Source organism: Zingiber officinale, chromosome 6A (genome assembly GCF_018446385.1).
Source record: "Zingiber officinale cultivar Zhangliang chromosome 6A, Zo_v1.1, whole genome shotgun sequence".
In the NCBI taxonomy this organism is placed as follows: domain Eukaryota; kingdom Viridiplantae; phylum Streptophyta; class Magnoliopsida; order Zingiberales; family Zingiberaceae; genus Zingiber; species Zingiber officinale.
In genome coordinates, this window is record NC_055997.1 from 34,168,146 (window position 1) to 34,182,646 (window position 14,501).

The window sequence follows — 14,501 nt, forward strand, 5'->3', positions numbered from 1 at the left end:
AGAAAATTACCTATCAAGGTACTGCCTCAAGATCATTTTCTTCTGAACTAAAATACTCTCTTTCTCCTTCTTTTGAGACTTCACTTCATTTGCACTAATGCGGAGCTCTAATATCTGATTGCCTATATTTTCCTGGTCATTTTGCATCAAATTTATCAAGCAATGAAATTGTTACAACCAACAATAAGAGTATAATAGCATTTCTCCCATTTGAGCTATGATATTCTAGATTGTGCACATTAACATCAAGACAAGTAATTGAGTATCGTTTTGAATGTACCCTAACAATTTTGTATCAGCAATAGTTTACAGTATGAGCTAATAAAAAGAATCCAAGGCAAATTCATTTCAAACGAAGACCATGAAAATGTTCTCACCTGATAAAAAGAATCTAAGATGATTTCATTTCATAAAGATCATGAAAATGTTTACAATCTGTCAAATGGATTATAGTGAATCAAATAACTACAAGCAGAGTGAAAATTCAAGGCCACGACTTAGCTTTGAGTAGTTAGCTACAGTTTGAAAACAATATGTAGTGCTGATTTCTTTTCTCTATGTTTCTCAAGTACCCTTATCATAAACATGGAGCTTGAATCAAACATATGTTTATGGTTGTATATGATGGAAAAGGAAGATACAGAAATTGCAACAAAACTCTGTATTCTGGAAGCAAATCCGAATCTATTAATTGCTTGTTCATAATATTTTGCCTTCGCAGTCATGATTTGGAAGGCAAGACAGATAAGGGCTTAATCCCAAATGAGGAGCAATGAAATTCCATCAATGCATATCTTCAATCTTGAAGCCTTGCAACATAAACCAAATCAAAATAGATGTTGCCAAAATGCTTGTTTTAGTTGTTTTTTCTCAGTTCTCAATTACTTTTCTGAAAATTATACCAGGTATTAGGATTTCATAACAAATTAATTTGTCAAAGGTTTGCTTCTCCACTGATAACTTCCAACATCTAATAAGATGCATCATTCACTAAGGAAGAAATCATAAGAAAATAGTTGTTACAATTCCATGGTCCTTGTATAAGGCCTTTATCATCATTTTAGAACAAAAAAATGGGGAAAAACAAATCCCTAAAGAGAACTAGTGCAGAAAGAGTAGCAATTAACAGTAAGGCACATGTTTTTTTTTCAATTCTCAATCTTAGACTACATGATACAGTTGCAATTTTGGAAACAACATATCGCTGTGCAAAAATATTGTTGGATAATGAAGAACATATTTACTGATGCTTAAGAAACCATACAATCTCATTCGTTGGAGGTTCATAAGGTGGATACTCCACAAGTTCCTTTTCAGCAGCAAGAAGTTCTTCCTTTGCTTTTATGATTCTCTGTTTGTGAGACTCTTCCTGCCTTTTCAGCTCTTTCATTTCAGTATATTTTCCTTGCACTTGCACCCCCTATGAAAAAAGAGTATCATTTACACATTCAGAGTAGAAAAAGGATCTGTTACTCAAAAAAACACACACAAAGTAGTACCATTCCACTTTCTTTCTCAAAAACTTCTGCACGTCTCTTTGCATTTTCACTTATTTGGTTGGATATCTTCTTGCTAATCAATTCATGTGTTGCTTTCTCTTTCTTCTGGTCCCTAAAGATGATAATGATAGCATAACGATCAGTTGTCTGTATAATAACCTGCTCATAACAAACCCATTGTGCAAGTTACGTGGGTGAATTCTCAAGTTACTATATTAAATAAATGTAGATTGTGACAGGTCTAATGAAATAGCAAGCATGGAACCTTGACACACTTCAAATCAATAGAGCCATGATCCTACAACCACCCAATTAGGAAGACCTAGGGAACACTGGACAAGATTGATAGAAGAATACAGGTCTGCCAGCAGATAGAGGAAGAATAGGTGGAAAAGGAAGGAGGAAAGGGGTGACAATATCCTTCAGTCACTAATGACAATTCATTTACTCCAGTGTACCATAGCATCTGCAAAATCAACTTTTTTTTAATCAATCTTTCTAAGTTTTTCATTATGCCATCCAGCAAACCTATACACTCAGAGCTACTCATCATATCCTCAAAACCTTAATTCAAATTGAATTTTCACCCCTCATGATGAGCATGTCTGGTACTATGTTTTGACACTTTACATACTTTAATGGTTACCATCATTATGCTTATAAGAACCTCAGTGCTGTGTCAATCAGACACCAAAATGAAAAATTAAGTGATTTAACAAGGTTTCTGAAAAAGATATGTCAATCTTTGAAAAGGAAAATAAAATATGGTTTAAAAAAAATTAAATGTACATTATCAAAACAATTATCTCATATGCTAGAACCAAAGGGATAGGTTTAGATTCCAGTTTGTTGCTAAAGGTATAAGCTTCTCAACTAAAGTTACAAGAAGAGAAAGAATGTTTAGCAGACCATTGAGAAAGTCTTGATAAATGAGCACACCTGCGTAAGTTAGACATAAATCCGTCAATTCTAAAGAAAACATTATGTTCAGATCAACAAGAGGTGAACAAGAGACGGCAACAAGTATGATACTCGTGAACTTTAAATATTCATACTTGAATGCATGTAGATATCTAATACACGTAGCAATCCCATTCCTGCCAAGGGTATCTATTCCTTTACCCATACCAATCTCACAATCTTAATATGGAAAATGTACCTGATTCAAGTACCTATATGTACCTGCCAAAATTTTACCTCATGACAATATGTAATAAAGAAAGGAGAAATGAGATCAGGAGTTTTAAATATCTATATTAAATTTATTCAGATACCCAAATTTTTTATTTCAAACTCACCCCATTCCTCTTATGAGTTCCTACTAGTTTGCCCACACTCATCTCAAACCCATTTAACAGTGACCAATACTCATTTAAATGGGTAGGATAGTCATGCATACCGACTAATACCCATCACATTGCCATCCCTATATCTGGAAATAAAAAAAATACATGATCCAATAGTAGAGACTACAAAGAGAGCATACTCTATAGGTATTTTAAGATCATTCAGGACTTTAGCAGCTTCATCCATCTTTTTCTTAGCTTCAGCCTCTTGCTTTTTTGCTTCTATACATTCCACTTTCTTTAGGTCATACTTAAGCCATGGCAGTTTCTTTTTCATCAACTCAACCTGCATATGGCAGGAGGCATCAGAGGCAAAGACAAAAAGAAAGATCGAAAACATTTTCTGAAGGCTGGTAAAAATACACTCACATATTCGAGAAGTTTCTGCCTCTGGCGAACACGTTCTACATCTCTTTCTTGCTCAGCATTCATGGCCTTAAGCTGATTTAGTGTCTCTCTATTCTGCTTAACAGTCTGCAAGGAAAAAAATCAAAAACATCATCAAAAGCACTAGTAGCAACTGCTCCAAGTTCTTTCAAACAAGGAAAAGAAAACTCATTTGTGTTTGAAGACATTGTCTGCTAAACACCAAGGAAAAAAGAGATCACACAGTTGTAATTGAGGTTTTGATGGTCAAAAGGGTGGTGAACAATATTCTCAAATCACTGAAAATAAACATTTTGAAGATGATACCACTTCAAGTTTCTTCATTTGCACACTTTTCTCTATAAGTTCGTGATGCTGTACAGGCAGATTGGGATTACCAACAGCTTTTTCTGTTTCTTCCAACAACTGTATTGGTGTCAACTTAGCAAATTCACATACACGATCTTGCGGAAGAAACTACGAGACACAAATAAAGAAATATGAATTAGTTCTCCAAGAAATAACAGGCTATCACCCAATGATACTCATATGCATAACCAAAGAAAAATATAGGTCTATGCATACAATGGCCAAGGGAACATAGCAACCAAACACAACTAAAAAACAACTACAACACAGAAAAAAATCAACTCAAAACTTCAAATGGCAGAAAACTAAACAAGAAACAATGTCTAACATAAACTGTCTACGTGAAATTAACACTCAGGTATCTTTTACCATGCTAATGAACTAAGAGGCATATGAGTGGACATTCTTATAATTCCCAGAATGTTTTTCTTCTTGCTGGTTATTTTTTCCTTGTACTCTTTGCTAATGCCAAGGCAATCAGTCGTTGATACATCAATAACAAGATTTAGAAGTTAATTTCAATTATGTTCACGCATATAAAGAATATCCAAACCTAAAAGACTAAAGGACAAGCTTCAAAAATATTTTGAACAGCTGAGAACCTACAAATGTAACATGCATCGAATTCAGGCTAGACTTGACATCTATAATGAAATTCCATACCCAACTCAAATCAGAGGGTTCTATGAACAGCAGATCCAAGTAAAATGTGCAATACCAAGTTTATGTGCATGCACAATTTGGCTTGACCTAGAAAAAGGCCATTGGTTTTGGATGTACTCACCTATTTCTTATTGTACACAAGGACCAATGTGCAACAACTTAAGCAACTAATAACCTCGTCCACAACTCTAAGATCTACTCAAAATTCAAAGTAGCAATTCAGAATATAAATACTGCAGATAGATTAGAAATGCCCCATCTTTGGTGCTCTCAAACTATTACATTTAGACTCAAGGGGGAATGGGCGGGGAAAATGAGGGGAAATTTTGATGACAGAAGTTTAACTTTTCTGAAAGTAGATGAGAAAAAACTCATTCTCATGAAACTCCTTCCAGTCTTTGATTGCCACAAGTGACAACTATAGTTTTCTGTTAGATACATTTACATTGATCAACTACTGAGCAACACAGAAATAGATTTGTTTTAAGGTACACAATAGAATGTCTGATACACGAAAGTTCAAACTATTTAAGGAATTCAAGAAGATACCATAAAAAGGTTATAGTTGTTCAAGCAAGTAAGATAGCACCAGGTTCCAATGTTATAAACAATATAATTCAGCTTTTTATAAAGCATCCATTTGACTTGATTTGGGTGGCATTCTATATATTAAGAAAAGGAATTTATAAACACACTCACAAAGTTTAAGAAAAATAAATTATCCAGGTGTGACAACTGGCAAAAAATTATCCATTTATCAATAATTAATGGCAAGACCTCATAAGACTTAGCCAGTATATAGACTTAGTAAACAACAAGAGATATGCAAACAAGTGAGCCAAAATATGAATTTTAACAAAGCCAGATGCTCAAACAACTAAAAGGCACATGATCTTCCACAAAACCCAAACAAATTAAAAAAAAAGCTTGATTTAGATTTTGCATTTATTCAGTATGCATATCAGATAAAATTTCTAGTTTGGAATGCCTTTGACCTTCATTTGACCTATATTATGCTTACTGGAAGTGAGTGTTTATTTGCCAATTGGGCACAGCCATTCTTTTTTCTCTCTGGACAGGGAAAAAGATGATAATGATAATAATTATAAAAAAAAAAAAAGACATACATCCCATGACACACCAAGAATAGAATTTTATGATTAATGTTACTTTAAGTAATGATCAGTATGTGAGGGAAAGAGAAGCAAATCTATGGTTTGAAAAATACTGCATCATTATCCTATTGCTTGACAACAATTCAAGGGGAAATCTAACATGCAAGCATTGTTATATAAAGAAGCTATTGTAAAACTTACTTGAGTCAAATTGCTAACTTGGATATTAAACCTTTGAATGACTGCAATAATGTCCCTCTTTGGCACTGTGGTTCCTGCAATAAGGCTTCTTGTTATATATGTATTTAAATATGCACTTTAAAATTTAAACAATGTTAAATAAGGTCCAATGCATTCTAAACCAAAAATGTATAACAAGCATGAGGTCAAAAAATTGACCAACGAACCATAAATCTTAAATGAGTTTCATATGCTAAATAAACTAGAAGCTACCTACTACTTGATTAAAGGATAAGATTTCTAGTCTTATTGAAAGTGTAAGCTTGACTAGCAACCTTAATCAACTGATTCAAGCAATAGCAGATACAACTTGATCAAGGGCTTCGTGTAATGCCCACTTGGGTGTGATTCTTAATCAACAACTATTATCTCAGAAGAGGGATCAGAACTAGCCTGCATGAATCTACAAAATATATGCAAATATAATTGAAAATTATTTTCTTGCACATAAATAAGTAATAAACTATCCAATTGCACCAATATGGTTCAAATTTAATAATTAAAAGTCTACTATTTTCAATTTGTTTAACAATGTATTGTTTACTGTATAAATTCAGACTCTTGCATAATTGTACATCAATAATCATACAATGAAAAATAGAAAAACCCATAGGTAGCCTTCGTACAAAAAATCCCATAAAATAACATTCATCTTTACTTAGTAGGAATAATCTGTAACAAAAATCTTCCATGATAATCACAATCCAGTGATATTTAGCAATTCCTATGGGTAGGAAAAAGAATCTACCACGATGGAAATATATCATGTTTGAAATTATGCAAAACATATCCATTTTTTATTGGAGGTATCTTGCAGGAAGGAATTTATAAGAACTGGATAACTAAAAGACTTTGGTATGTAATACATGGGTACAACTAAACTACAATCACCATCAAGCGGTGTTTTTCTCAACTATATGAATCTTATACCTCCATTAACTCCGTGCAGTATTATATCACTAGTAATATTTAAATTAATTAAATCATAATTTATTATATCAACTAATAATTACTTTGTCCTTCCTTTCTACTTTTTGCACATTCTACTTTACTAGCCTCACCTCTTCTAATCATAGAATCTATTAGCAGTCTTTGAATATGTTTGTATCACCACAACTTAACTCCTCTCATTTTATCATTTGATTGAGCTACACTTAATTGATCGTTAGAATTTTTATTTTATACTTTCTAGTAACAAGGCATATCCATTTTCACATTTATCAACTTTTTGAACATGTTATTTCTTAACAAACACACTCTACATTATGGTCAGTAAAGTATAGTAACATATAAAATTTTCCATTGAGCCTAGGAAGAATACAGAAATCACACACCAAAAATTCATAAACTTTCAATCATTCATTTCTTATCCTATTAATAATAACATCGTCACTATCCTTTTAGGCTGAATAATAATCCAAGATAACTAAAACTCACACAGTGATTTTATATCCTTTTTCTTAAGTAACAGCAATTTTATATCCTATTTCATATATCCAAAATACTAAGAACAGAACGGCATACATAAATTGTCCTTTGATGAGTAGCATCAAGAGATAATACCATTGAAGGCCCACTCGGACCTGTTTGACGTGTCAATCTTCCTGGTGATCACAATCTTCTCAAGCTCAGTCTCTCCTCTCAAAGATATCTTTATGTGTCCAGATTCTTCACCCCGCTTCACAAATGCTCCAATACTTGAAGCCCTTCCAAGAAGCTGAAACAGAGGGGGAAAAATCTCATTTAACTTTCATCCACGTGCAGACACACACAGCGAGAATGGTGATAAAGAGAGGGAGAGACCTGGGGTTCTCCTGCGAGTCCTAGAGCAATGGCACAAACGAGAGAACTCTTCCCGGAGCCATTGGGACCTATGACTAGATTGAGGCGGGAGGCAGGCTGGCACTTGAGGTGTTTATAAGTCATGAAGTTGCAGGCCTCTATTTCGACAATGTTACCCGGTAAAAAGTCATCCTCCCCTCTGCAAAAGCACAATTTGCTTCTCTATGTAGCGCTTCCTTGGACACAGAGCAGAAACGAACAAGATAGAAAAGAGAAAAGGAGTACCTTTGGTGCAGCTTAGGGCGTTTCGCTGGGCGTTCCTTCATTAGAGGACGAAGAGTAGCAGCACAGTTGTCGATCCCTCTCCTAGCTCTTCTCCTCTCCTTTCCAGCGGGTAGATCAAGAAGGAAAAGGATGATAGCACCGCAACGATGCCTACCGGACTTCGCTCCTAGGGTTTTTGTCCGGCCGGAGAGGGCGACGAAGGAAGGCCGAGCAAATAGAGGCGCGAACTCTAATTTTATTGTGTTTCCCCTACGGAAATTATGTTTCCAAATTTTATTTTTTGTTTTTAAGCAAAATGAATAATTAAAAAGATTGGTCAAAATACAAAATAAAAATTGGATAATTCGATCAATAATTTAATTAAATTAACCGAAAATTAATTTAATATTTATTAATCGAATCAAATTAAAATTTTACTAAAATTAAATTAACTGAATCGTTTATTTCGATTAACACTAAATTAATTAAATTTATTTAAAATAACAATAAAAAAAATTATACAAATTTAATATCAAATTAATCGAATATTTATCCTTAATAAAAAAATTCTTTTTATTCATAAAAATTAAAATACATATATATTATCATAATTCTCAATCCAGGAAGTCAACTGGCGTCTGTTCCACTTCAGTCCTCTGACCGTAACCCGGAACAGGCTCACTCTAAATTGATTAATAGAGTTCTAATTATAAAAAAAATAATTAATCAAGTATCGTAAGATAAAATTAGAAAGTGTTCATGATGAATACACCATAAATTAATAATTGGAAATTAAATCATGAAAGGACTAGATCGCATCCTTTCACTTATCGAAATCAAATCTTCTGTCCCCAAATTTCTCTGTCCCCGTATTCCCTTGCCGATCGGACAGACTAGATTACATCTCAAGGATGTCTTACACATCACGAGGATATCGCACACATCTTAAAGATGTCATGATGCCTTGAGATATAATCTGATCCGTCCGATCGGCAAGGAACACGGGGACAGAAAAATTTAGAGACAGAAGATTTGATCTACCACTTACCATACTCACGACGAGGTGGATTCTAATTATAACAACTATTTGATATAGAAATTGATGGTATTGATTAGAGATAAATTTTAATATTATAACATCTATCATTTATAACCGTTGTTCTTCGAGCTAGGTATGTCACGGAGGATATACTCGACATTCAGACCTCGATTCTTCAACAGTAGATTTTTGGATGTCTACTATACTTGAAACTCTGGTGCGTTGGACTGTCAGAATACAAACTGATTCATTTTTCAGATATATACTGATTCATTTTTCAGATTTATTTAGTGGGATGAATATGAAACTAAAGTCTATTCCAGAATTTAAGGTTGACTCTAGATCTTGAAAGGTCAGATAAAAAAACTTCTATATTTATAAAATGAATACTATAAAAATAATTTCATTAATAGAACACAGAAATTAAATTTATGTTTAGAGATTCTGAGATTTAGAGAGGTAGAAATAGGAAAAGACCGATAAAGAAGAAGAAAAGGTCGATTGCTCCGTGTGCAAAGTATATTTTTTATTTAATTTTTTTAATAAACACATCGGGTTAATATTTACTTTAAAAAATATTTTAAAAAAAGTTGGTTCATCGGAGATGGGACCCGTGCGTCAGCCCCACCTTAACCACCTAGGGTCCTTTCAATTTCATAAAAAATAATAAATTACTAAACCGCATGAGAAAATTTTTGAAATACTTAAATCACATATCTTAGTTTTAAAACTATCAAATCAGGTATTCAATGATATTTTACCTCTTCACTCATTTGTCGAATCAATTGGACATAATTTTCTTTTTTTTAATGATTAAATAACCTTCTATAATAAAAAAAAAATTATTGCTCTCGATACAGTGTATCGAATTGATATTTAAGAATATGGATATAATATAGACAACTAGATGAGAATATAAGACCTTGTTCACTCTCTAGGTTCATTAGTTGGTTTTGACTAAAATCGATAAATAAATCTAAAGAGCTCAGAATGACATAAAATCAAGTTTTATGTATTCATCTAGTTCTCTTAATTATACATACTCTCATACATCAGTTTAATACAACATATTAATGTTGGTGCAAGGAGTAACATAATCAAAAATATATTTTGATGTTGTCAAAGGTTTAAGTCTTGTTGTTATCTGATAAATTGAACAAGTGTGCAAGATGCTTAACTTGAAAAGTCCTAGTTGAGATTAAGCAAGAAAAAACCCTAGTTGCAGCTAGGCAAGGAAAGCCTCAGCAAATTGTAGAAACCAGACAGGAAGTCCAGAAGAATCAAGTGAACTTAACATATAATAAGTGGATTAAATAGATCCGGAGGACCTGATATTGAATTAAGAGGAAGTCTTGACAGACAAATCTTATGTTGAGTGATTTAAGTCCAAATAGGTCTCGATGACTGATAAAGTCAATTTTGTCATGATTTAGTATCAAATATTCCTTTTCTGCACCAATGCAATATAAGGTAATTCGAATCATCTCTCAAGGAATGTAATTGATAAATTATAATCTTAGAATCATATTTATTTGTAAATGATTTTGGGGTTGATTTTGTGGCCATGAATGTCGGAAACAAATAATGGAAGACACCCTAATCTAACCTAAACTACAATTTCCACTAACTAAAGAAGCATAAAGCATGTAATGAAACTTAAGTATTTATGAAATCTAACTCCTGTTTGCATAAGAGAGAAAATAAAAGAAACTATAACACATGCAATTAAATCATGACATTGGAAAGAAATAAGTCATCTAAACTAATCCTAAATATAACAATGCAGAAATTTAACATGAACGTTAATATCAAAGAATACCATAATGTAAATCAACATAACTAAAACTAAGGTGCAAAATCTAAGTATTAACTTGAACATCCAAGCTTAAACTAATTGAAAATTAAACTAAACAATGTTGAAGGGAATTAATAACCAAAATGCAGTTCACAAGGTAAGCTAGGAAATCCCCTAAGCTTGTATCATTAAGATCTGGATCAGAGAAGAGCAACTGTCTATGAAGATGAATAGGGGTGGATGATCGGATGTGATGGCTGCTATCTGAATCTGGGGAAGGATATGTTGATGTTGCCAAAATAATCCCTCTCAGCCTGGCTCAGTTGGGGTAACCTTAGGCAGGACAACTTCAAGATTCTCTATAGGATCCTCAATTGAATCCTCTTCTGGTTCCTCCTCGATCATTTCCGGGTCCTCTTCGAACTCTTCCAGATCCTCTTCAGTCATATGATGAAGCAGTTCTTCACATAATACAAAATACGTAATACGTCCTTGATGACGCCCCCAAATATAGTCTGCTATCATCCTTGGATTTTCTGACAATGAATGCATCAAAGCCCAAATCCTATAACTGTCCAGGACTGAAAACTCTTCTCGCTTAAGTTTCCAAAATAGATCATCAAGCCGTCCAATGTGTCCGTCGACTCCATAAGTAGAGTTATACTCTATCTTCTGAATCTCCTCCCTGAGCTGATTTCGTCGCACTTCGTGACGAGCCAATGTGGTAATCGTCCGTGCCATCTGAAAAATTGAAAATAAAATAAGTCAGTACAAAACCGGCTTATTTCAATTTATACAGGCATAGTACCAACATAATAAATCAAGAAAAACAAATCTTCTCGATTTTCAAGAGTTCAAGTCGACAATTAGAACTAATCTAATTGGTCAAACCCATTGGATCGGTTGATCAGGGATCCAGATCCTAAGCTTGGTCCATTGTCCTTAATTAGAACTAATCTAATTGGACAGGGATTTTTATACCTATGTTCTGTTACTTTTAATCTAAGTTCATTTCTACCAATTTCAGACTTATTGATCAAACTCAGGTTCGTTTGATCAAACCAATGCCCATTGGTTTAAGCCCGACCAATTAGAACAATTCTAATTGTTTTGATCAAATCTGACCTATTAGAACAAATCTGGTCATTTGATCATATTTGGTCCAAGTCCAATTAATCAACCCAAATTGATTTCGGGTTTGGATAAAATTAATTTAATTAAACTAACTAATGATTTAAATCTGAACTGGATCTAAATGGACCAAAATTACTCTAAACCATTTATCATAAATGATAAATTAATTGAACTTAATATTCAATTAATTACCACATGCAAATATAATTAATGTTACCGTAAGAAAAAAACTGTGCATAGCCTTTTTTTTATTATAAACATTAATTCCTCTAAAAGGGAAAAACTTATCCATGCAAACAAAAAAAAATGTTATTATGTTTTTTTTATATACCTACTGCTTTTCATAATATTTGCATGTGGAACGTGAGAGGTTAACTGTTCACGGTTTTTTTTTTATATTTGATTTTTTTCTAAAATCAAACTTTTTCTCACACGAACTGTTCTTCTGTCGATTTCTCCGCCACTGCCCACATCGCACGCCGCTCAAGCCACACACGCCGCTCACACAACGATGAACACTGGTCACGGCAGGTCGCCTCCCCTCTGCAGCCAACCTCATAGCGACGAACATTATGCAGAAATTGCAAGAGGCCACCTCAAGCATGCCGCCGGCCAACATAAATGTTGTCGCCGGCCATGGATTGTTGCCACCAGTGTCCACTAAAGATGCAAACCTTCTGCAAGAGGCTGCCATGAACACAGTCACCGACCAATATTGTAGACAAAATTTTTGGGTGTTCCATGAGGCCTATCGTGTCGGCAATTCAAGCAAATCGCGACATGGACGCGATCTTGCCATCGTGTTTACGACAGGCAACAAAATTAATCGGAGGGATAGAATATAAGAGGGTATCGATTTTAAACAGGAGATCGTACATGTATTTAGAACTAACACAGCTCTGATACCAATGTAGATAATTCTAAATGCATGAAAAGAGGAATTAAATTAAAGCGGTAAAAACTTACAGCGATCTCTCGCAGATCCGCAATCGGCAATGGCGAAAACTCGCTGTCGGAAGAGCGATCACAGGATCGGAAAACCCTCCACGATTCCACGAACCAAATCCCACCGTCTCAGATGTTCTCCTCTTACTCTCGTCTCCAATCCACGAATGATCCTTGGACACACCCCCTTTATATAGGAAAATAAATCAGGGGCATAATGGACTTTTCTATTATGAGTTGCGGGGAACGAGAGTCATGTTCCCACATCCCCACTCTCCCCATTTCCAACACCTAGCTCCAGGGCTCTTTTTATATCCCCTAGAAAATTCTATCCATAGCTTGAAGGCGCCTTCAAGTGTGTCCAAGGTGCCTTTAATAGGCTAAACTTTACCCGTTGAAGATAAAGTTTTATCCGCTAACGGTTATTGAAGGCACTTTCAACAGAGTAGAAGGCGCCTTTAACACTATTCACGGAAGGCGCCTTCCAAGCCATTGAAGGCACCTTCCTTGAGGCAAATTAGCTCCTTACAGAATCTTCTTTGTAAGAGTGATACTCCGATTAACCAGAGTTATACTCCGATTAACCAGAGTTGAGCTCACCCGAACCCAACTCCGACCTTCTTCTCGAGCAGGCTTCTTCCCCGGCTTCTTATCCCTCAATGTCGTGCACATCTTTCTCATTCATCGATATACTCTTCTGCAGTACCTCGTCCCTCAGATGCACTGAGCCCGTAGGCTTCCTTCCCCTGCCATCATTCTCGATAGTTGCGTCTTCTACTTGACTTCTTGTGTTCCTAAGCTCCTGCACACTTAGTGTAAAATATTGAAAATACATATTAGTTAAAATGATTGAAATTTAGACATAACTGAATTTATTTAGGAAAATATTAACAAAAAAATGGATAATTACCCGAGAATATGTTTATGCGAATTTATTAAATTTATTGGAATTTTTTGAAATTTTAAAATGAATATTGAGATATTTTATAGGGATAAATGGGTTAAGCTTTTCTAAAGGCGATTTTGAATACCCAAATAAAGTGGGAGTTAATTAAATCAATTTCCCTAACACCCTGTTTGGAATACTATGGAATTGAATTCCTATGGTAATTGGAATTCAATTCCATAGTTTGGAATGAATTTTTGAGATGAATTTGATATGGAATTCAATTCCAATTCCATTCAAAATGTGAATACTAAATCAGACCTCAAATGGTCAGATTTGGATAGGGATTTACCATGAACAACTAAAATTACTTAATTGCCCTTTTAACTTAAAACCCTTTTTTCCATCTGCTGACTCTCTTGTTTTCTCCTGCCTTTCTCCCGTGCGCTGTTTCTCCTTGTGTTGAAAACTTCTCCTTGCATCGTTTCTCCCGTGCGCCACCTTCTTCATACTGCTGTCTTAACTGTGCGATCCCTTCTTCCTATTCTCTAATACTTAACTTGATTATTAAATGATTAGTTATGATGATAAAATGGTAAATGTATAAGAATGGAATTCAATTCAAATAGATTCCAAATTAAGGAATTCAATTCAATTCTATTATTCACTAATCCATTCCAAACATAGGAATTGAATTCAATTCCTACCTGAATTCAATTCCTAATGGAATTCAATTCAATTCTTTCACTTAAGTTGTTTCCAAACATGGTGTAAGTAATTTCCTAAACCTAAGTTTTCGTCGCGTCGTCCCTCTTCGCCAAGCGCCGCGACATTGTCCCGCGCGTGGTAACAACGCTGCCCGTTGCACCGATGGTCGGTGCCTCGCCTCCGGCCCCGAGTCTGGCCGACGGTGGTGTTGTGCCTCGCCTCTTCTCTCCAGGTTCCATCGGGCAATGTAATGGCGTTGGCGTTATTCCACGCGGCGCCGCACGTCCACCCGGCGTTGCCATTGTCGTCCCGCAACCGCTGTCTCGACTTCATGAAGGTGCGATAACACT

At 34.8% G+C, this 14,501-nt stretch overlaps 1 protein-coding gene across 2 annotated transcripts in view; it reads right to left on the reverse strand.

The window, feature by feature from the left end:
* Nucleotides 1–7,898, reverse strand: part of LOC121996252 (structural maintenance of chromosomes protein 5-like) — a 40,633-nt gene extending 32,735 nt beyond the window's left edge. For both annotated transcript variants that reach the window (XR_006116003.1, XM_042550157.1), the window contains exons 1-10: nucleotides 7,666–7,898; nucleotides 7,402–7,579; nucleotides 7,162–7,315; nucleotides 5,560–5,633; nucleotides 3,539–3,688; nucleotides 3,215–3,319; nucleotides 2,986–3,131; nucleotides 1,500–1,611; nucleotides 1,265–1,420; nucleotides 11–132 (exon numbers count right to left, since the gene is read on the reverse strand). Coding sequence is in view for 1 of the 2 variants with exons in the window: in XM_042550157.1 (XP_042406091.1) it covers nucleotides 11–132; nucleotides 1,265–1,420; nucleotides 1,500–1,611; nucleotides 2,986–3,131; nucleotides 3,215–3,319; nucleotides 3,539–3,688; nucleotides 5,560–5,633; nucleotides 7,162–7,315; nucleotides 7,402–7,579; nucleotides 7,666–7,706 (1,238 nt within the window). In the remaining variant the exon portion in view is untranslated. The remainder of the gene's footprint in view (nucleotides 1–10; nucleotides 133–1,264; nucleotides 1,421–1,499; nucleotides 1,612–2,985; nucleotides 3,132–3,214; nucleotides 3,320–3,538; nucleotides 3,689–5,559; nucleotides 5,634–7,161; nucleotides 7,316–7,401; nucleotides 7,580–7,665) is intronic.
* Between the last annotated feature and the right edge of the window lie 6,603 nt (nucleotides 7,899–14,501).